The sequence below is a fragment of the Doryrhamphus excisus genome, chromosome 7 (assembly GCF_030265055.1).
Source record: "Doryrhamphus excisus isolate RoL2022-K1 chromosome 7, RoL_Dexc_1.0, whole genome shotgun sequence".
In the NCBI taxonomy this organism is placed as follows: Eukaryota; Metazoa; Chordata; class Actinopteri; order Syngnathiformes; family Syngnathidae; genus Doryrhamphus; species Doryrhamphus excisus.
In genome coordinates this window covers 19,422,798-19,446,642 of record NC_080472.1, presented here as the reverse complement: position 1 = coordinate 19,446,642, position 23,845 = coordinate 19,422,798, and the positions used below count along the sequence as shown (strand labels likewise).

Here is a 23,845-nt window from a genome sequence, read left to right as displayed (position 1 = left end):
GCTAACCACTCAACCACCGTGTAGCCTGAAAAAAAATCATATAAATCCAATTTATCCATTCTGGAAAGCCAAAAATGTCAAAATGTGTTTTGAGAGCCGACCGCCGATGACATCATAGATGGGCAAAGTAACCATTTTTTTGCCATTTTGTTAGCTAGCTAAATTTTTTGATAAAAATATATTATGAATACAGATGAACCCACACAGTGTATTAAAACACAACAAGATATGCACCATATTGTACTTGAGGCAAAACTTCGATTTGTGTTTTTAGTTGGGAGCTTTACTCTACCCAAATGTTCCACAGTAATTTTCCCGTATCCCGTTCCCAGGCGACCACCAGATCGTGCAGCTCTATCTCAAATCCAAGGAGACCGGCTTGGCATTTGCCAACACCAGTTTCGTGTTCTACAACTGCAGCGTCCACAAGTCGTAAGTCTGTGATCTAGGCGTGGTTTTAGCAGCAGCGTTGTCGTTTTCCGAGCCATGTCTTATGTTTACTTGTGTGTGTGTGTGTGTGTGTGTGTGTGTGTAGGTGCTTGTCCTGTGTTAGCAGTCCATACCAGTGCCATTGGTGCAAATACAGACACGACTGCACCCACGACCCCAGGACTTGCTCCTTCCAGGAGGGACGAGTCAAGAAAGCAGAGGTACGTACCATGTGGGTTCATTCTGGCCAATCAGATGACTCTATCAGATGACTCTGATAGAGTTTTATTATTTATTTTATTATTTTTAATTATTGTTTATATAATAATAATATTATATTATTAATTATTATATTGTATTATGTTATGTTACATTATATTATATTATATTATATTTTTTATATTATATTATATTTTTTATATTATATTATATTATGAAGATTCAGGATAATTAATTTTCATACTTTTCATAACTGCATTCAAGACAAGCATGATGACCAGAGAGCTATGTTCCAATCATAAACTGTATAAGGTTCCTATATTATTATTGTGACAGGTCAATAACACTCAATAGGTTATTACTTGTAAAAATTATAAATATTTTTTTAAATTGTGCAATAAATATTTTACAATAATAATAATAATTTTTTAAATAATATAGAGATGACTCTATAAGTATTCCGGGCTCCCTGCCCGGCCAACCGCAGCTAAAACAGGCCACCCTGCGAATGGGGGCACATGCATCTCATGCCCCAAAAGCAAAAGATGTCTCACTTTGATGAGAATTTGTGACCTGCTGTGTACTCCTGTCTGGTAGTATTCCATAAGAGTTCTGTTAATCCTCGCCTGAGGTGCGGCGTGATGAAGATCACCGCCGAGCGTGGGGGACACGGCGGGGCCAGATTGCCTGGTTTTTGATGAGCAGTCTGCTCTCGATTGTGTTATTCCGCCAATATTTCCCCGGAGCCATTCAACCTGCGCAGACGATATTATTTTTCTCTTTTTTTTTTTTTTTTTTTTGCCGCCGCCTTCCATTATCCTTTTTGAACCTCGTGCTTAGTCAGGCCTCGCTCTTTGCCTGGTTTACTTTTCCAATTAACTCAGACGCTGCCGGTCAATATTGACGGAGGATAATAAGGTGCCAATCCTCTTCCCATTGTGTCGCCGCCGCCGTCGCCGTCGCCGTCGCCTTGAAGGAGAGCCACAAATAAAGCGAGAGGGATTAAGCATTTGCACATTAATGACGTGGACCTTTTTGATGAGCAGGTGTTTTACAGCCTTAATGACTTTTAATTTGCTTTTTATTAACCTCTTAAATCCGAGGTCGCTTCCGACAAATTTCCGGGTTTGTTTTTGTCTTTACACTCCTTCGCATCTGCTCGCTATCTTGTTTGCGTCCAAGTTCTGTTGATGTTGGGTGCATCACCGTCTTAATGCTTCCTGCCAGAATCATTTCAGTCCACACTGGTAATGGTTTATCCCAACTTTCCTGCCCAAATTCCTTGTTTTTTGGATTGTATTCTTCCATAAAGTACGCTCCAACCTTACTATACTATATACTATATACCTTACTATATTATTCTACATCATCTTGGTTGTCTTAATGCTTCCATGTAAGCACGTTTATGCCGTCACAATAGCTGGACTTCTTTGTTCGGTGGTACTTGAACACACCATGTGTGCACACCTCTCAAATCCGAGGTCCGTTTCCGACAAATTTCCGTGTTGCCGTTTGTCTTTACGCTCCTTCGCATGCGTCCGAGTTCTCTTGATGTTGGGTGCATCACCGTCTTAATGCTTCCTGCCAGAATCGTTTCACTCCACACCGATAATGGTTTATTCCAGTTTTAACTGTCTTTCCTAACCAAATTCCTTGTTTTCGGATTGTATTCTTCCATAAAGTACGCTCCGACCTTACTTCAATATTATTCTACATCATCTTGGTTGTCTTAATGCTTTCATGTAAGCACGTTTATGCCGTCACAATAGCTGGACTTCTTTGTTCGGTGGTCCTTGAACACACCATGTGTACACACCTCTCAAATCCGAGGTTGGTTCCCGACAAATTTCCAGGTTTGTTTTGTCTTTACGCTCCTTCGCATCTGCTCGCAATCTTGTTTGCGTCCGAGTTCTGTTGATGTTGAATGCATCATCGTCTTAATGCTTCCTGCCAGAATCATTTCAGTACACACTGGTAATGGTTTATCCCAGTTTTAACTGTCTTTCCTGCCCAAATTCCTTGTTTTTTGTGGATTGTATTCTTCCATAAAGTATGTTCCGACCTTACTTCAATATTATTCTACATCTTCTCGGTTGCACCGCTGTCTTACTGTCACAATAGTGGGACTTCTTTGTTCGGTGGTCCTTGAACACACCATGTGTGCACAGACGGACTTATATTTTTGAGGTTTGATGCTGATGAGCATGTACAGGATGTGGTGAATTCAGTTCCTTATTGCAGGGGTTCCCAAACTTTACCAACTCAGGGCCCACTTGAAAATCTAAAAAAAATACAAAAATAATAACAATGATGATTATTATTTTATTATATAATATTTTTTATTATTTATGTTATTATTTTTTAATTATTGTTTATATAATAATAATTATTATATTATTAATTTTTATATTGTATTATTATTATTTGTATTATGTTATGTAACATTATATTATATTATATTATAGTTTTTATATTATATTATATTATATTATATTTTTATATTATATTTTTTATATTATATTATATTATGAAGATTCAGGATAATTAATTTTCATACTTTTCATAACTGCATTCAAGACTAGCATGGTGACCAGAGAGCTATGTTTCAATCATAAACTGTATAAGGTTCCTATATTATTATTTATTACACATAAAAAATTATAAATATTTTTTTAATCATGTAATAAATATTTTACAATAAAAATAATTTTTTATATAATAATAATATTTGCAAAAATTAATCATATTTTTAATGACCCCTCATGGCCCACCAGAGGGGATTTCTGTGCGTCATGTGCTGTTTTTTTAATTACTTATAATTGTTATGTTTACGTGTAAGATTAGTTGCATAGTAGTGATTATTTCCAGTAGTATAGTAGTGATTGTTTATTCCGATTACTGCAGTAGTTTCATTTGTGTTCCACTTTCAAGGTCCTCTTCTCGAAACTTTTTAACATCAGGTGTTCAACGACTTTGATTAACCTCTCTAATCCGAGGTCAGCGTTTTTTTTGTTTTTTTTTTCCGGAGACTATTTCCCCAAACAAAGCAACAAGTCTGCTGTTCTCCTCCAATGAAGAGATTATGCTAATGATAGACGTCCTGCAAACTCCCCCCGCGGTTTGAGCTCGCTCTTAGTATGCACGGCGTTAAAAAAAAAAACCCCGGTGGCACGGGCACGCCGATCACACAAAAGTTTGTCCTTCACGTGTCTCAAGGCTTTAGCCACACGGATTAACGTTGTTTCACAGAATATTCCACAGTGTGTGTACACAATTAGCACCATCCTCCGTGTCCTGATGTAAGTCATCCAACGGCGGGATGGGAAAATAAATAACAATAGCGACTCCTAGCATGAAGCAGCTCGGCTTTGACTGGAGTTTATTTACCATAAGCATATTGATCAGGATGGTTTTATTAATGCCAGATTTAATAGCCATCCGTTGGCGGCGTGGAAGCGTCCATGAAGGATCCATGGACATGAAGGAGAGGACTTTGGAGGGTCTCTGCTGGGAATTTTTTTTCCTGCATTAGTTAGAATCACGCTCTCCATTTTTGTATTCTTATATTGACATGTTAGCCATGATCAACTGTAATAATAATAATAATAATAATCAATTGTTTATGACTTTAAATGTTCATGTTTGGACGCAAATCAGGACATTATACTGCAGTCATGAGCTCATTTTTGCTTAAAAAGAATAATCTTATGAAAAACAAGCTAAAGTAAAAGTTTGCCACCAGCTGCTTATTATGATCCGCCTTGTAATATTCAAGAAACTTGCATGCGAAAGTGGATTTCTGCTACCATTCATGATATTTCTGTACATGCAAGCATTTATATAAATAAATATAAATATAAATATACTGGTTGCTTGAAGACAAAAAAAATGAAATAAAAATACAAATTAATTAATATAATAATAATATTTTTTTTTAAAAACTTTGGTTTCCTCCCCCATTCCAAAAACATGCTAGGTTAATTAGTGACTCCAAATTGTCCATAGGTATGAATGTGAGTGTGAATGGTTGTTTGACTATATGTGCCCTGTGATTGGCTGGCCACCAGTCCAGGGTGTACCCCGCCTCTCGCCTGAAGACAGCTGGGATAGGCTCCAGCAACCCCCCGCGACCCTTGTGAGGATAAGCGGTACAAAATGAATGAATGAATGAAAGAAAAAAAATAAATTATATTATGAAAGCAGGAAGTGAACAAATGTAACAGTTACTGATTGTAAAAGTACCAGATGGAGGGGTAGGATTTAATAAGCTTTGCTTCTTCCTACTCCTTTTGGACATGTGGAACTGCGAACTGATTATGGGATGCATTCAATTGTAATCTGATGCATGTTCAAATGAAATTAACGTATTTTCCGGATTTTCCGTTTTTTGGAATGTGGGAGGAAACCGGAAAACCCACGCATGCACGGGGAGAACATGCAAACTCCACACAGAGATGGCCGACGATGGAATTGAAATTGAACCCTGGTCTCCTATTGGGTGTAGGTCTGTGCGCTAACCACTCAACCACCGTGCAACTTAGATGAAAACATGCTTTCCAAAAAAACGACCATTTCAGGTCGCCCAGAAATCCGTTTCCGTGCGAACGAAAGGCTGAAACGCTAACATCTTTTGACGCTTTGACCCGAAAACATTTCCAATGCGGCTCGCCCCTTAACCCCCAGGGGGCTTCACACCTTCCTCATGTTCACACTTCACCGCTAGTATAATTAGCATGGGAATTTCTCCTCACCTTTACATTCGCAACTCCCACATCGCTTCCTGTTCAGTCGCTAACACCCCCCCCCCTCCACCCAACACCCTTCACACCTCCCACCAGCGTCTAATTAGAGGATGTAGGTAAGAAAAGGAAGGGTCATCTTTCAAGAATGTCACTATACTCCATGTCGCTTCAGCCGTTAGAAACTCGGAATCAACAAAACGATGTTTTCTGGCAGGAAGCAGCAGGAGGCGCGGATAAATCAGACCCAGCATGTTTTTCGGCTTCATAGAAAAATCAACACAAAAACTCCAAGGCCACGGGAGCGGGTGTTGACATGTTTGCTAACCAGTTTGGAAAAAATATGATTATGTAAAATAGTGAGAAAAAGAAACTTAAATATTTAATGTCTTATTACTTATTTCCACTATGGGTCACAAAATAATACATCGGGATAAACAAAGCAAACCCAGATTCATGAGTTGGCATTATCTCACTTCTCCGCCCTCATCCCTCGGTAGCTGATGTTTTTTTTATTTATGTGTGTGTATGGGGGGGGGGGGGCGTATCTTGGCCCACCCCTGTGTTATTTATCACATCCCAGCCATCACAGAAGGGGAGTGTGTGCGTGTGTGCGTGACGCTAGCGATAAACAGACTGACATTACATCAACTTAACGTCAGCATCAATCTCAACAGGTGACGGCCACCATCAACGCTAGCGTCAGCGGACAGTGTGTGTCCTGGGTGGGTGTGTGTTTGGGGCAAATATGATTATATGTGGGAATGTCATAGGAAAAAAAAAATACCAAGCTTAATGTATGTTTATGTATGTATTTATATATATTTTTTAGAATAATATTTTAGAAATTGAGGTCAATATTTTTTCCAGATGACGGTCAAAAAGATAAAATAAAAAAAAAATAAATAAAAATAATAAATGTTTTAAATCAACGCTAGCGTAAGCGGACAGTGTGTGTTTTGGGAATGTCGTAGGAATTTTTTTTTATCAAGCTTAATGTATGTATTTATATATTTAAAAAATCAAAATATTTTGGAAATTGAAGTCAATATTTTTTCCAGATGACGGTCAAAAAAATAAAAATAAAAATAAAAATAAAAATAAAAATAAAAATAAAAATAAAAATAAAAATAAAAATAAAAATAAAAATAAAAATAAAAATAAAAATAAAAATAAAAATAAAAATAAAAAAATTTAAATTGCTAACGTCAGTGGACAGTGTGTGTCCTAGGTGTGTGTTTTGGTCAAATATGATTATATGTGGGAATGTCATAGGATTTTTTTTTTACCAAGCTTAAAGTATGTTTATGTATGTATTTATATATTTAAAAAAAAATAATATTTTAGAAATTTAAGTCAATATTTTTTCCAGATGACGGTCAAAAAAATTAAATAAAAAATAAATAAATAAAAATAAAAATTTTAAATCAACGCTAGCGTCAGTGGACAGTGTGTGTCCTGGGTGTATGTTTTGGTCAAATATGCTTATATGTGGGAATGTCGTAGGAAAAAAAAAATCAAGCTTAATGTATGTTTATGTATGTATTTATATATATATTTTTTTTTATTATATTTTAAAAATTGAGGTCAATATTTTTTCCAGATGACAGTCCCAAAAATAAAATAAAAAATAAATAAATAATTAAAAAAAATTAAATACATTAAAAAAAATCCCACACAAGCTGCCTGCCTGGTTGCCATGGAGACAGATGCTGCTACTGCCTTGTGTTGTTTATCTCTGCTTCACTGTTTGTTTTTTTATGTGTGTTCCCTTTGGTCACCTGATCTCTCACGTAGATCTGTGTCTTGTCGATTCATCTAGAAGTCGCCTGCCTCCCCGAGAGCACATCACATTAATGGCGGCCGTTGTTCGTGTGCATTAATGTGTGTGTGTGTGTGTGTGTGTCGTCCTACTTGTACAGGAAAATGAGATGTGGAAGTGCAAACACACCACCTCTGTCTGTGTGTGCACGTGTGTGTGTGTGTGTGTGTGTGATTTATCTATAATGACTTTGTGAATATTGTCACACACCCCTCCCCTCCCCCGACCCCCCCACCCTCCCATCATCTCACTGAGTCAGTCACTCAGGCAATCAAGTGGCTTTTAATAAACTCCACACAAGCGTTATCGCCCACTACGCTCCACCCGCCTTATCTTCTGCTCTTCTCCTCCTTTTTGACAAGCTCCTCCCGTCACATAATAGCCTTTTTTGTTGTTGGCTCTCCTGCCCTAAGAAATTCAACATATTTCTGTGTTTCCGTACTTCCTTTACATTCTGACGACAATTTAGTTGTTTCGTCCACATTTTTGACCTCTAAGGTATTCTACTTTTTGTTGGGTTATTGTTGTTTGGACCATTTTTGAGCCCAACTTCCTTGTTTCTTCTTTTATTGACTTTGGACATTACCATCTTTATTTCTGTTTTATCCCCCCCTGGTGTTGGTTGTACCACCACCATCATGGTTGATGCCGGTTTTCAGCTTGATATTTAATGTTTTTACTATCAGGATCTTGTATAGTTTTACTTATATTGGTTGCACCTTGACTTGGGGGGCCCAGGTTCTGCATGTTTTGGCTTATTTTGGTGGAGTTTTGCTCTCTATAATTCTACTTCCTGTTGGTCATAATTTCACTTCCTGTTGACCGTACTCCAGTCTTAATGGTTCTAACCGGTTTTGAACTCAGGAGTGGAGTTTTGCCCTGTATAATTCTACTTCCTGTTGGCTGCAGTACAGTCTAAATGGTTTCTACCAATTTTGAGCCTGGTACAATCCTATTTACTATTTGGTGCCTAATTTCTAAGTTTTTTTTCTTTTTTTTTTGGCTTTTTAGTTTATGTAATCTTAATGGATTCTACAGGTTTTGAGATAGGACGTCTTTTTTGCGTCTTCTTTTTTTTTTTAAATCCCAACTCTTGTTGGTTGCACCACATTGGTTTATCCTAGTTTTGAGCTTGGTACAGTTTTTTATGCCCAACATTGCCCATCTTGTTGGATTTTTTTCCCTCCATAATTTCACTTCCTGTTGGCTGCAGTACAGTCTAAATGGTTTCTACCAATTTTGAGCCTGGTACAATCCTATTTACTCTTCAGTGCCTAATTTCTTAGGTTTTTTTTTCTTTTTCTTTGGATTTTTAGTTTTTTGAGAGCTTCAATAAGTGATCCCTTGTGCCAAAGTTACTTGATTTTTCAATTTTAGTACTCATAGTGTTATGTAATCTTAATGGATTCTACAAGTTTTGAGCTTGGGATTTTCCCATGACTTCTTTTTTTGCATTCTTCTTGTTTTATTTTTTATTTTTTATCCCAACTTTTGTTGGTTGCACCATATTGGTTTATCCTGTTTTTGAGCTTGGTGCAGTTTTTTATGCCCAACTTTGCCCATCATAATTTCACTTCCTGTTGGCTGTACTACAGTCGTTATGGTTCAAATCGGTTTTGAACTCAGGAGTGGAGTTTTGCCCTCTATAATTCTACTTCCTGTTGGCTGCAGTACAGTCTAAATGGTTTCTACCAATTTTGAGCCTGGTACAATCCTATTTACTCTTTGGTGCCTAATTTCTAAAGGTTTTTATTTCTTTTTCTTTGGATTTTTAGTTTTTCAGAGCTTCAATAAGTGATCCCTTGTGCCAAACTTACTTGATTTTTCAATTTTAGTACTCATAGTGTTATGTAATTTTAATGGATTTTACAGGTTTTGACCTTGGTATTTTCCCTTAACATCTTTTTTGCACCTTTTTTTGTTTTTTTGTCCAGTTTTATCCCAACTTTTGTTGGTTGCATTGGTTTATCCTAGTTTTGAGCTTGGTGCAGTTTTGTCTGCCCAACTTGTTGAATTTTTTCCCTCCATAATTTCACTTCCTGTTGGCTGTACTACAGTCTTAATGGTTTTAACCGGTTTTGAGGTCGGTACAGTCCTTTTATTTCTTTCAAATTTTACCTCAAATTCTTGTTGGACGCACCCCAATTCTTTATGTTTTAGTGAATTTAAGCTAACAATATGACAATACAGCATCTTTGTCTCTTCCAGGAGTGTCCCCAGCTGCTGCCGGCAGACCGCATCCTGGTCCCAGTCAACGTGGTGAAGCCCATCACCCTGCGGGCCAAGAACCTTCCTCAGCCTCAGTCGGGCCAACGTGGCTACGAGTGCCTGCTGACCATCCAGGGCAACGAGCACCGCGTCCCCGCCCTGCGCTTCAACAGCTCCTCGGTTCAGTGTCAGAACACATCGGTGAGGACGCTTTCCTGTTTGTACGCAAACATCCCCTCCTTATGTCCGCGCTCGTCGCCGCGAGTGCTTGTTTGGCGGATTTGTGTATAAAACGTTGCACAAATCCAAATATTTAAACGGAAGCAACGGAAACTGTCATCTCGCGGCGCCCGCAAACACGACACCTGTTGATGCGCTTGAATGGTATTTCTGCCCCCTCTCTTGTGTTGCCGTGGCGACAGTACTTCTACGACGGGATGGAGATGAGCAGCCTTCCCGTGGAGCTGACCGTCATCTGGAACGGAGACTTCAGCATCGACAACCCCGCCTACAACAAAGGTGGGCATCATTAGCACACACACACACACACACACATACACACACACACACACATCAATAAAGATTGTGGCATGTGTTGTTAGAGTATGGATTATGTGCCTTTTACTCTGAAATGAAGAAGAAGAAGCATCTCCCAGGGTGTCACGAGAAGGACAGATCACACCTCCCTCTAATTAAAAAGCAGCGGTTGGCCTGTTGCCATGGTGATAGTATGTTAAACGTGCGGAGGCGTGAGGCAAATGAGATAAAGAGGCAAAGATACTGCAAAGTCTTCTGTTTATTGTTCTCATATCACATCATTTGTACTTAATCCCCCCCCCCACCCCCCCTGTGTAGTCCACCTGTACAAGTGCGACGCCCAACGTGGGAGCTGCGGCTTGTGCCTGAAGGCCGACCCGCTGTTTGGATGCGTGTGGTGCAAAGGAGAGAACCGCTGCACCCTCAAGCAACACTGCCCCCACCCCGAGAACCAATGGCTGGAGCACAACGGCATCAACAGCAAGTGCACGCACCCGCGAATCACACAGGTTTGAACACGACAACTGTCTAGTCAGTTATTTTCGATCGTGACCCCCCCCCTTTGGGAATTGACGCAGTGATCACATCTACTATAGACCGAAGTCGAAAATAAAAGCAGGAAAAAGAAAAATGAAGGCGTACAATCATATTCAAGAGTACAATAAATGTGTACATGTTGGCAGGTCTGCACTAATATTGATAATATTGATACCCCCCCCCCCCTCCAGGGGGAGGCTGGTCTAGTCTAAGACCGTTTATCTTATAAATGGACCACACAGTGGTTCTCAAACCCTGTTAGATACATTCATTTTCTACCGGGGGGGTGCTGGAGCCTATCCCAGCAAAACAGTACTCTATTTGAAACGGATGCTAACTGAATCATTTTTCCCCTGAAGAAATCATTCATTCATTAACTGTTATGTTTGTTCACTTCCTGCTTTCCTAATATAATTTTTTTAAAAATTAAAAATTTCATTCATTTTCTACCGCTTATCCTCACGGGTCGCGGGCTGTGCTGGAGCCTATCCCAGCTGTCTTCTAGCGAGAGGCGGGGTATACCCTGGACTGGTGGCCAGCCAATCACAGGGCACAGGCTCAAGGGTGTATCCAGCTAGCACGTAATTTTGTTACGTCATTTAAGAGCATTCACATGTTCCTCCTATCTGTCAACCCATTTAATGAAAATAATGACAATAATATAAAAATAGCAAAGAAAAATAGTCCAAATAATTTTAACGAAGAATATCATTTGTTCACTTCCTGCTTTCCTAATATAATTCAAATTAAAAAAAAAATTTCATTCATTTTCTACCGCTTATCCTCACGAGGGTCGCGCGGGGTGCAGGAGCTTATCCCAGCTGTCTTCGAGCGAGAGGCGCGGGGTACACCCTGGACTGGTGGCCAGCCAATCACAGGGCACATATAGACAAACAACCATTCACACTCACATTCATACCTATGGACAATTTGGAGTCGCTAATTAACCTAGCATGTTTTTGGAATGTGGGAAAAGTTTTCTCCCCCATGCATGAACATGCAAACTCCACACATGGATGGCCGGGAGTGGAATTGAACTCGGGTCTCGTAGCTGTGAGGGCTGCACGCTAACCACTATACAGTACAGTATACAGACATGGATTATATACGTATGGGAGTCTGAGAAAAATCAGCAGGGGGGCATCGCAGTTCATCCAGGGGTCCGTCACGGACTCGAACATCACTCCGTGTGACGGCCTTGATGAATGAAATGATACGCTCATGACAGTCATGTGACCCACTAAGCTCCTGTCACACAACGCACGAATCAAGCAGAACCAGACGGAATGAAAATGTTTCAAAATATGCGCTACATTCAGGATCGGATTTGGATGCAGTTGGAATATTTCAGGAATAGGATCCGACCACATAAGGGCAACTCAAGAAAAATCCACCATCATCCCAAGTTCAATGTTTTTCCATATCCATAGATTACCCCCCTGCGGGGTCCCAGAGAAGGCGGGACGCTGGTGACCATCCGCGGTGAGAACCTGGGGCTGGAATTCCGTGAGATCCAGGGTAACGTAAAGGTGGCGGAAGTGGAGTGCACACCCATCCGAGACGGCTACATCCCGGCGGAACAGTCAGTATTCCGTACGGACATTTTCCTACGGTGCGTCTTGCTGTCTTTTTTTAAGACGGACTTTGTCGTCAGGATCGTGTGCGAGATGGGCCGAGCGGAGAAGAGTCAGTACACGGGAAACGTGCAGGTGTGCGTAGGCGTGGGCGAATGCCGACCGGAATTCACGGCCAAATCCTCCAAGTACTACTACTTTGTGGTAAGTCGTTTTCGAATTTTAACGTCCTCCATTTTTTTTCCCGCTGTAAATGGCGGCTTTTCTCATTGATTTTATTTGTTATTTTTTCCATCATCCGGCTGCCCTCAGATTCCGAGGATACACAGCATCAAACCCGGGAGAGGACCCGTATCCGGGGGCTCGGTGGTCAGCATCACAGGCAGTCACCTGGACGCCGGCAGCAACGTGTCAATCATGTTCAAGGACCAACCCTGCACCTTTCTAAAGTTAGTGGTCCAACCCTTAAAAAAAAAAAAAAAAAAAAAAAACGACATTCCGGATTATGAGTGTGAATGGTTGTTTGTCTATATGTGCCCTGTGATTGGCTGGCAACCAGTCCAGGGTATACCCCGCCTCTCACCCGAAGACAGCTGGGATAGGCTCCAGCACCCCCGCGACCCTCGTGAGGAAAAGCGGTAGAAAATGAATGAATGAATAAATAATTCCGGATTATATCGGATTTACAACCTCCATAATTATCCTCCTGATGAGCTTCCCGTTCCCCATGGCTGCTTCCGTGGATGTATAAGGTGGTAGTGCTTCAGGGCGTGTCTCTGTTGTGATTGATTTGCCCTCAAGCCCCGCCCTTTACGTTTGAATATGGTCTCTGCTGGATTCAAACGGATCCTAGCGTTGCATACTTAATGCTGCATTCAAGGAACTTCCTGTTGACCTGACGTGGTGTTAACACTTTAACCCGTAGACGCGATGGCCTGTGGTTAACGTGCCGCACCCACGCGTCCCTGCACGGCTACGGCAACGTGTCCGTGTCGGTGAGCATCGACAGAGCCCAGCTCCAGAAAGACCTTCGCTTCGAGTACGTGGAAGACCCCACCATCACTAAGATAGAACCCGAGTGGAGCATCTACAGGTAGGAACCATAGTTTTCCAGCGGCCTTTTGCAGCATCGTGATCGTTTCTTCTTTGTGTTGCAGCGGACACACTCCGGTAACGGTGACGGGCACAAACCTGGACATCATCCAGACGCCGCTCATCAGAGCCAAATATAACAACCATGAGACACTCAATGTAAGTCCCACACTTGTGTAAACAAAGAATAATAGGAGTGTAAATGTGACTATAGGGGTGTTATGTCATGTCTAGAGGGCTCTAACAATGATTTTAAAAAATGACGTATTTAGAAAGTCAAAATGGGGCTGCACGGTGGTTGAGTGGTTAGCGTGCAGACCTCACAGCTAGGAGACCCGAGTTCAATCCCACACTCGGCCATCTCTGTGTGGAGTTTGCATGTTCTCCCCGTGCATGCGTGGGTTTTCTCCGAGTACTTCCTCCCACTTCCTCCACACTTATAGCTATTTATTTTTTTTTTTTTGCATTGAAATGTTCGGATGTTCGGAATTTTTGTAGCATTCCCACTCCAGTTCTTGTCACGGGACCAAAAACGTCATCATCAAGAACATATCCAGCATGAAAGGACCGGATTGGGAAGCTCTACTTACATGTCACATGACGTCATTTGTATATTCTGATGTTTTTACCACTTGAATTTGGCTGCACGGTGGATGAGTGGTTAGCGTGCAGACCTGAGTTCAATTCCACCCTCGGCCATCTCTGTGTGGAGTTTGCATGTTCTCCCCGTGCATGCGTGGGTTTTCTCCGGATATTCCGGTTTCATTCCAAAAACATGCTAGGTTAATTAGCGACTCCAAATTGTCCATAGGTATGAATGTGAGTGTGAATGGTTGTTTGTCTATATGTGCCCTGTGATTGGCTGGCTGGCCGGCCACCAGTCCAGGGTGTACCCCGCCTCTCGCCTGAAGACAGCTGGGATAGGCTCCAGCAACCCCCGCGACCCTCGTGAGGATAAGCGGTACAAAATGAATGAATGAATGAATGAATGAAAGAAAAAAACTTAAACTGTATTATGGAAAGCAGGAAGTGAACAAATGTAACAGTTACTGATTGTAAAAGTACCAGATGGAGGGGATAGGCTCCAGCACCCTCTGCGACCCTCGTGAGGATAAGCGGTAGAAAATGAATGAAATTTATTATCTTGAATTCTACTTTGCAGAAATTCACTTATCACTGTCATGTCTGGAAACAACTATGCGTGATAAACGAGGGACGACGACATAGCTTGTATTATGCTGTGTATATTTATATATATATTGTTGTTATACAACATATAAGACAAATTGATGACATTTCGACCCGTTCCAGTTGTGTGAGGTTGTGAGCCCGACGTCCATGCAGTGCCAGGCCCCAGAGCTCCCCATCAGCCTGGCCCACCAACAGGAAGTGCCCGAGAGGCCCGACGAGTTCGGCTTCAAGCTGGATGACGTGCAGGCCGTCATGGCGCTCAACAACACCAACTTCCTGTACTACCCCAACCCTGAGTTTGAGCTTCTGAGCGCATCCGGCGTGCTGGAGCTTAAACCCGGATCTCCCATCATACTGAAGGTACGTTCGGATTTCAGGATCTGCAGTGCTTCCCGTCAGTCAGTGTTTTGAGAGCTTGTGTTCTTTCCCGCAGGGACGGAACTTCCTACCGCCGACCAACAGCGGCAACGGGAAGATGAACTACACGGTTCTTATCGGGGAGAAGCCCTGCATGCTGACCGTGTCTGAGACCCAACTGCTGTGCGAGTCACCCAACCTGACGGGCCGCCACAAGGTTCTGGTAAGTGGCTGTAGACAAACGAGGAGCGCGAGTTTGAAACCCCTGCTGTGGGTAGATCCCAAATGAGAGGGAAGTCTTATCCAATTATTATTTTTTTATTATTAGCTTAGCCTTTGACTGTCACGCACATACGCGAGAGTGTTGTCCAGTGTTTTGGTTGCGTAAGCCGCCGTTTGACAGATGATCACACTGTGAACCTCGAAAACTCACCATACTCTGTTTGAAGTATCGCAGTACTAGTACCTTTTTATACCTATAAAAGCAATCTTCACTCGCTAAATGTACTGCAAAAAAGGTCGGTAAGGATAATTCATAATGCCGCCTACAGAGAACAAAAAAAGAGAGACAAAAAAAATAACAATTAAAAAATACAAAATAAATTAATATTTTAAATAACTATAAATTCAAATATAATTATTAATTAATAATTTAATTAATATTAATGTATAAATTATTATATAATAATATATTAATATTAATAATAAATATTTAAATTAAATTAAAAAAAACATAAATTATATGAGGAAAGCAGGAAGTGAACAAATGTAACAGTTACTGTTTGTAAAAGTACCAGATGGAGGGGTAGGATTTAATAAGCTTTGCTTCTTCCTACTCCTTTTGGACATGTGGAACTGTGAACTGATTATGTGATGCATTCAATTGTAATCTGATGCATGTTCAAATGAAATTAAACCATTACCAGAAAATCTTCTGAAACTGATCGGTGGCTACTGTACCTCACCCAGGCTCGCGTGGGCGGGATCGAGTTCTCCCCCGGCGTGGTCCACATCACGTCGGACAGCCCGCTAAGCAGCACGGCCATCATCGGCATCGCGGCGGCCGGCGCCCTGCTCCTCTTAGCCATCGTCTTGGTGCTCATCGCTTACAAACGCAAGTCCCGCGAGAGCGACCTGACGCTGAAGAGGCTCCAGATGCAGATGGACAACCTGGAGTCGCGGGTGGCTCTGGAGTGCAAGGAAGGTACGAAACCAACCAACTTTATACCCATCATCACACAACCTCATTGAATGGGAATAATAATTTGTAGTGCATGAAAAAGTGTAACTTCACACCCATCATGACACGTTGTCATCCGCTAGCTTTCGCAGAGCTACAGACAGACATCCATGAGCTGACCAGCGACTTAGACGGTGCCGGAATCCCCTTCCTGGACTACAGAACCTACACCATGAGGGTCCTATTCCCTGGGATTGAGGAGCATCCTGTTCTCAGAGACTTGGAGGTGAGAGTCAACGTTTAAGAGCAATTAAAAGTCAGTCAATCAGAGAGAAAGAAAAGAGAAAAAAAATGAAGTAATTTATCCCTGTGACTTTGATTGACAGCCATAATTGAGCAGGTCGTCTTGTTCCATTAAGGCCATGATTGACCCCCGTTTGGCTGCCCCTCAAGGTTGCCTGATGAGAATTTGCCAGATATTAATTATGCTTTAATTGGTATAAATGTCAAAGTGTGTGAAGAGCCTCATGAAGGAAGCAGACGGCTGCTTTTAGGTGTTTGACGGGCGCCTAATTGTTATTGATGAGTGGCAGCGTGTTCACGGAACCAGCACAGGGATATTCTAACTACGGTATTTGAACGCACCATGGTGAAGTGTTGTATATCATATATATCATATTTTCGAGCGTCTTATATGAGTCTAGCGCAGGGGTGGGCAAACTTTTTGACTTGCATTGATATGACAAAATTTACGGGGGGGGGGTTGTCATGCAATCTGCTATTATTATTTATTATTTTATATTTATATTTAAATATTTTAAAAATAATAAAATATTATAATAGTTACAATAAAATTAAAATAATAATTATTATATTATTATTGTGTAAAATATGCAAATATAACAATAATATTATATATAATTAATATAATAATTAGCATTAATATAATAATTATAATAATCATAATAGTTTTAAAAATAATTATAATAATCTAATAATAATAATTATAATTATAATAATAATTATAATAATAATAATAATAATAATAATAATTATTATTATTATTATTATTATTATTATTATTATTATTATTATTATTATTATTATTATTATTATTATGTGCTTGTGTCCCTTTTTTCAGGAGCACTTTGTAAACAACAGACCATGTCAAAAAACGAAATTGATAAAACCATCAAAAGGTTGGCTCAGGCCATGATGCCAGGTTGTATGTTGAGTTTAAATGAAATACTTTGGAAAGATTGGGCGGGCCGTATTCAAACACTTGGCGGGCCAGATGTGGCCCCCGGGCCGTAGTTTGCCCACCCCTGGTCTAGCGTGTCTCTGATGATTAATTGTGTCATTTTTTTTTTTTTGCGTCCAGGTGCCGGGCTACCGTCAGGATCAGGTGGAGAAGGGTCTGAAGCTCTTTGGTCAGCTGATCAACAACAAGGTCTACCTGCTGTGCTTCATCCGCACGCTGGAAGCCCAGCGAGGCTTCTCCATGCGCGACCGCGGCAACGTGGCCTCGCTAATCATGACCGTGCTGCAGAGCAAGCTGGAGTACGCCACCGACGTCCTCAAGCACCTGCTGTCTGACCTCATCGACCGCAACCTGGAGAGCAAGAACCATCCCAAGCTGCTGCTGCGCAGGTAAAGGAAAACAAACATAATTCATAATTCATAACAACACTTCTTAGCTAATGGCCGTTCCATGCAGGGACCGCATGGGTTCTTAAGGATCTAGCACAAACGCTGGTCAAAGATCCTTTATGTGACGGGAGCACTCAGTTTGTTTTAAGAATCCAGCAAAAACAATCGTCAAAGATCCTTTATATGACAGGAGCCTTCTGCTGCTTTTTGGGATCCTCAAACTCTGGTCAAAGATCCTCTATATGTGACGGGAGCGCTGAGCTGGTTTTAAGGATCTGGCAAAAGCAATCGTCAAAGATCCTTTATATGACAGAAGCCTTCTGCTGCTTTTAAGGATCCTCAAAAACGCTAGTCAAAGATCCTCTATATGTGATAGGAGCACTCTGCTGCTTTAAAGAATCCAGCAAAAACGTGAGTCAAAGATCCTCTATATGTGACAGGAGGACTCCACTGCTTTTAAGGATCCAGCAAAAACGCTAGTCAAAGATCCTCTACTTGTGACAGGAGCACTCTGCTGCTTTTAAGGTTCCAGCAAAAATGCTAGTCAAAGATCCTCTATATATGACAGGAGCACTCTGCTGCTTTCAAGAATCCAGCAAAAACGTGAGTCAAAGATCCTTTATATGTGACGGGAGCACTCTGCTGCTTTTAAGAATCCAGCAAAAACGCTAGTCAAAGATCCTCTATATGCGACGGAACACGCTGGTTTTAAGAATTTGACAAAAACAATCGTCAAAGATCCTTTACATGACAGGAACCTTCTGCTGTTTTCAAGAATGTAGCAGAAACTCTCATCAAGGATCCTCTATATGTGACAGGAGCACTCTGCTGTTTTAGTGAATCCAGCAAAAACGTCAGTCAAAGATCCTCTATATGTGACGGGAGCGCTCAGCTGGTTTTAAGAATTCGACAAAAACAATTGTCAAAGATCTTTTACATGACAGGAGCCTTCTGCTGTTTTCAAGAATGTAGCAGAAACTCTCATCGAAGATCCTCTATATGTGACAGGAGCACTCTGCTGCTTTTAAGGATCCATCAAAAACGCTAGTCAAAGATCCTCTAATGTGACAGGAGCACTCTGCTGCTTTAGTGAATCCAGCAAAAACGTCAGTCAAAGATCCTCTATATGTGACGGGAGCGCACAGCTGGTTTTAAAAATCCGGCAATAATAATAGTCAAAGATCCTCTATATGTGACGGGAGCGCACAGCTGGTTTTAAGAATCCGACAAAAATAATAGTCAAAGATCCTTTATATGACAGGAGCCTTCTGCTGTTTTTAAGAATGTAGCAGAAACTCTCATCAAAGATCCTCTATATGTGACAGGAGCACTCTGGTGTTTTTAAGGATCAATTAATAACACTAGTCAAAGATCCTCTATATAACCGGAGCACTCTGCTGCTTTTCGGATCTATCAGAAATGCTCGTCAAAGATCCTCTATATATGACAAGAGCATTGTGGTAGTGTTAAGAATGTGGCAAAGATATTATAGGTACAGTATATGCATGGTATGGATGTTTGTAGCTCATCTTCAAGGTAGTAAGTAATACATCCATCATCAACAATACAGGGCTCCTGGTGACAGGAAGTAGAAGGGTTGAAGACGCGTGCTATTGAGGATGTAGATCCACGCCGTGCACATAATGACGGACGTCGTCGCCAAGCGAACGACTCTGTGATCAACCGCCATGCAAACATCTCAGGAGTGGCTCCTCTGTGATGATTCATCTTGTCAAGGCCGACTTTGACATTTGAAATGTGTCGTTTAAGGGCGGGACTCTTAGTGTGCTTTGCTTTGCCACATGCCGCCGCCGCCATCGCCGCCGCCGCCTCCTCCTCTTCTTCTTCTTCTTGTCTTAATTTATTCCCTCAACTGACTGCTTCTGTCACCATGTCGCTTCCTCCTGATGGCTAAATCGATGCTCAAAAGCGGGAGCCGAGCAGCATATCTCTGGCACAGCATCTGAGCGCCGCTACCCACTGATTCCTCATCCAAGAAGTCTGTGTGTGTGTGTGTGTGTGTGTGTGTGTGTGTGTGTGTGTGTGTGTGTGTGTGGAGACGAGGACCACACACACACACACACACATCCTTCCATCTGTCCCATCTCAACCTGTGCTGAAGTAAAACTAACGAGAGCCTTTTCACTGCCATCTGTCGCAGCCTCGTCATCCTCTATATGCGCCTCCACACTTAGAGCTACTTTTTTTTTTTTCTTTTTTTACATGGAAATGTTCGGATGTTCGGACTTTTTGTAACATTCCCACTCCAGTTCTTGTCACGGGACCAAAAACGGCATCATCAAGAAGAACATATGCAGCATGAAAGGAGCGGATTGGGCAGCTCTATTTACATGTCACATGACATCATTTGTATATTCTGATGTTTTTACCACTTCAATTTGGCTGCACGGTGGACAAGTGGTTAGTGTGCGGACCGCACAAATAGGAGACCCGAGTTCAATCCCAGCCTCGGTGTGGGTTTTCTCCGGGTATTCCGGTTTCATTCCAAAAACATGCTAGGTTAATAAGCGACTCCAAATTGCGACCCTCGTGAGGGTAAACGGTAGAAAATGGACTCGCAGCTACGAGACCCGAGTTCAATCCCACCCTCTGCCATTTCTGTGTGGAGTTTGCATGTTCTCCCCGTGCATGCGGGGTTTTTCTCCGGGTATTCCGGTTTCATTCCAAAAACATGCTAGGTTAATTAGCGACTCCAAATTGACCATAGGTATGAATGTGAGTGTGAATGGTTGTTTGTCTATATGTGCCCTGTGATTGGCTGGCTGGCCACCAGTCCAGGGTGTACCCCGCCTCTCGCCCGAAGACAGCTGGGATAGGCTCCAGCACCCCCGCGACCCTTGTGAGGATAAACGGTAGAAAATGAATGAATGGACCCAAATGCTGCACGGTGGACGAGTGGTTAGCATGCAGGCCTCGCAGCTAGGAGACCTGAGTTCAATCCCAGCCTCGTTGTGGGTTTTCTCCGGGTATTCCGGTTTCATTCCAAAAACATGCTAGGTTAATTAGCGACTCCAAATTGTCCATAGGTATGAATGTGAGTGTGAATGGTTGTTTGTCTATATGTGCCCTGTGATTGGCTGGCCACCAGTCCAGGGTGTACCCCGCCTCTCGCCCCAAGACAGCTGGGATAGGCTCCAGCACCCCCGCCACCCTTGTGAGGATAAGTGGAATAAAATGAATGACTGAATTTGGCTGAAAGCTCCTAAAATGGACATACTTCCTCTTACGTATTTGTCATTTGGGCTTATGTCCCAATACCCAATTCCCATTTTCGGACACACACTCACAGGAGCACCTCCTGGAAGGAAATGGAGCACCAAGAAGCCATATCATTATTTTCCTCCTCCTCCTCCTCCTTTCATCCGTCTTTGTGAGGAAATGGAGAGGATTTGCAGGCGTCTATGATTACAAGGACACATGAAAGAAAGGGGATCAAACGTGAACCCCTTGTGAACTTGTGGCGGGCACAGCGAGAGGCGGCAAGTTAATCCCCCCCAGGTGTGGTGCCAGGGCCATCCACTGGCACCATGGAGTCCCTTCAAGTAGACGGGTGAGGGGGGGCGGGGGGGCTGCAGGTGGCCAACAATGGCGTCGCACAATGGACGCTAATCCTGAAATATTGATGCCTGAAAACAGAGTGTGTGTGTGTGAGAGACCCCCCCCCCCCCCACCCCCCATGAAGGATATACGATGTCATTCATTCACACACTGATGCATTCATTCACTTTCTATTCTACGTGGATAGAATGTCAGCACAATGACAATGAAAGCAGTCTTACTCCACATCAAACAAAGGCCTTTAATTGGCCTGCATCCTACGTATCCCAACTCTGATGTTGAATTTTAATAGGGGACAGAGCGACGACGGGTCTTCTTATGGTGTCATTTCCGTGCAGGACCGAGTCCGTGGCGGAGAAAATGCTGACCAACTGGTTCACCTTTCTGCTCTACAAGTTTCTCAAGGTAATAGTTTTTTCACTGGGGTTTTTTTTTTTGAGGGGGGGGGGGGGGGGGGGGTCAGCCACGGGATGCGGTCCGAGTTTGGTCGGAAATGACACAACAACCAAAAATGTCATTTGGGTGTGACATTTAGTATATGAATATAAACCAGGGGTGGATACGTTTGTTTTTTTTAATTTTATGTTTTTTATATTTAAAGGAAAAAAACAGCCTTTATTGCACTTTTTTATTTTTACAAATTTTCTTCTAGTAATTTTTTTCTCCTAATATTTTCACTTTAATATTCTTGATATTGTAATTTTTTTCCCAACCTAATTTTTGTTTTTTTTATTTATGTTTTTTATATTTAAAGGGAAAAAAACAAAAAAACAGCCTGCATCTCAGCTTTCATTGCACTTTTTTATTTATTTTTACAAAAATTCTTCTAGTACATTTTTTCTCCTAATATTTTCACTTTAATATTCTTAATATTGTAATTTTTCCCCAGCCTTTTTTTTTAAATTGCAACCTTATTCTTTTTTTGTTTGTTGTTGTTGTTTTCATAGTATTATGACACAAAAACTACTTAATTTAAAAAGTATTTTCCTAATATTTGTGTAAAATTACTGTTATTTTTGTTGTTGTCATTTTCTTTAATTGTATTTTTAGAACGTGCCAAGGGCCAATTAAAAAAAAACAGTTAAAAATATTTTTTAATTAATAATACTAAAAATGTCATTTGGGTGTGACATTTAGTATCAGAATATAAACCAGGGGTGGATGCAGCTTTTTTTTAATTTTTATGTTTTTTATATTTAAAAGGAAAAAAAACAACCTGCATCTCAGATTTAATTTTTATTTATTTTTACAAATGTTCTTTTAGGAAAATTTTTCTCATAATATTTTCACTTTAATATTCTTAATATTGTAATTTTTTTCCCCAACATAATTTTTTTTTAATTGCAACTTTATTCTTTTTTTGTTGTTGTTGTTGTTTTCATAGTATTATGACATTAATAATTAAATAACAGAATTTCCTAATAATTGTGTAAAATTACTGTTATTTTTGTCATTTTACTGTCATTTTCTTTAAATTGGATTTTTAGAACGTGGCAAGGGCCAAAAAAAAAAAAAAAGTTGCGTGCAGTAAATGGCCCCCGGGCCGGAGTTTGGACACCCCTTGTATACGGTATAAAATAACCCTCAAATTAAAGTTGCTATTTAATAATTCTGTAAGCACTTCAGGCAGGAGTTTTAAATAATAAAAAAGTTTTTAAAAAAAATTAAATAATATTAATAAAAATTTGAATTAATCCATTATTAATAATAATAATTATAATAAAAATTGAATTAATGTAATTTGTATTTTTGGGAATTATTTTGGGCGGGTTTCAATATAAAAAAAACTGATGTTATGTCCTTAAAAAAAGGCAAAATATTGTTCGTAACTGACTCCTTTAAAGTGGAAAAAAAAAAAAGAATATATCATATCTTCACAGCAGTTTTTGGTCAGCTGCGTCTAAACGTGTTGTCTTTGTTCAGGAGTGCGCCGGCGAGCCGCTCTTCTCGCTCTTCTGCGCCATCAAACAGCAGATGGAGAAAGGCCCCATTGACTCCATCACGGGGGAGGCGCGCTACTCGCTCAGCGAGGACAAGCTCATCAGACAGCAGATCGACTACAAGACGCTGGTGAGGAGGGAGGGAGGGCGTGGTGTAGTGGCACTCGCCGGCCACTGGAGCGGCGATGTGCTTGTGCTCAATCACGGAGGGGCAGGTGGTGTAAATGACCCACCAGGACCAGCAGATGGAGCTGTGATTGAGCACACGGTTTCCTGCCATGTTATTATTATTATTATTATGTTATTATCTTCGCTGTGAGATTTTTTGACCTTTTTTCTATCTTTTCTTGAGGTTTGTATTTATGGCGTCCTTTCACCCTCAGGTGGTGAACTGCATCCATCCTGAGAACGAGAAGAGTCCAGAGATCCAAGTGAAGGTGCTCAACTGCGACACCATCAGCCAGGTGAAGGAGAAGATCCTGGACGCCATCTACAAGAACGTACCGCACTCGCACCGCCTCAAGGCCTCCGACATGGACCTGGGTATGTCGACTACTACTACTACTACTACTACTACTACTACTACTGCTTCTACTCCTACTTTATATGCTTATACAGTATATTTATTCCTTCATTTTGTTTTATATAATTCTTTTTATTTAATTTGGATTATTTTTTTATTAACATATTGTGATGTTGTCTCAAAAAAGTGAAACATGTAAAAGTGTTAAATTTACAAGAAAAAAAGTGGTAAATTCACAAGAAAAAGCTGGAAATTTTACAAGAATAAA

The 23,845-nt window shown here is 41.0% G+C and overlaps 1 protein-coding gene across 1 annotated transcript in view; it reads left to right on the top strand.

The window, feature by feature from the left end:
* plxna4 (plexin A4) overlaps nt 1–23,845 on the top strand; it is a 171,808-nt gene that overhangs the window by 141,074 nt on the left and 6,889 nt on the right. The window contains exons 8-25 of the mRNA XM_058078395.1: nt 333–432; nt 536–650; nt 9,418–9,618; nt 9,840–9,936; nt 10,273–10,463; nt 11,922–12,073; nt 12,146–12,269; nt 12,378–12,514; nt 12,991–13,158; nt 13,223–13,316; nt 14,469–14,708; nt 14,782–14,928; nt 15,675–15,909; nt 16,029–16,171; nt 17,267–17,535; nt 21,453–21,519; nt 23,038–23,184; nt 23,438–23,597. Of these exons, the coding sequence (XP_057934378.1) occupies nt 333–432; nt 536–650; nt 9,418–9,618; nt 9,840–9,936; nt 10,273–10,463; nt 11,922–12,073; nt 12,146–12,269; nt 12,378–12,514; nt 12,991–13,158; nt 13,223–13,316; nt 14,469–14,708; nt 14,782–14,928; nt 15,675–15,909; nt 16,029–16,171; nt 17,267–17,535; nt 21,453–21,519; nt 23,038–23,184; nt 23,438–23,597 (2,787 nt within the window). The remainder of the gene's footprint in view (nt 1–332; nt 433–535; nt 651–9,417; nt 9,619–9,839; nt 9,937–10,272; nt 10,464–11,921; nt 12,074–12,145; nt 12,270–12,377; nt 12,515–12,990; nt 13,159–13,222; nt 13,317–14,468; nt 14,709–14,781; nt 14,929–15,674; nt 15,910–16,028; nt 16,172–17,266; nt 17,536–21,452; nt 21,520–23,037; nt 23,185–23,437; nt 23,598–23,845) is intronic.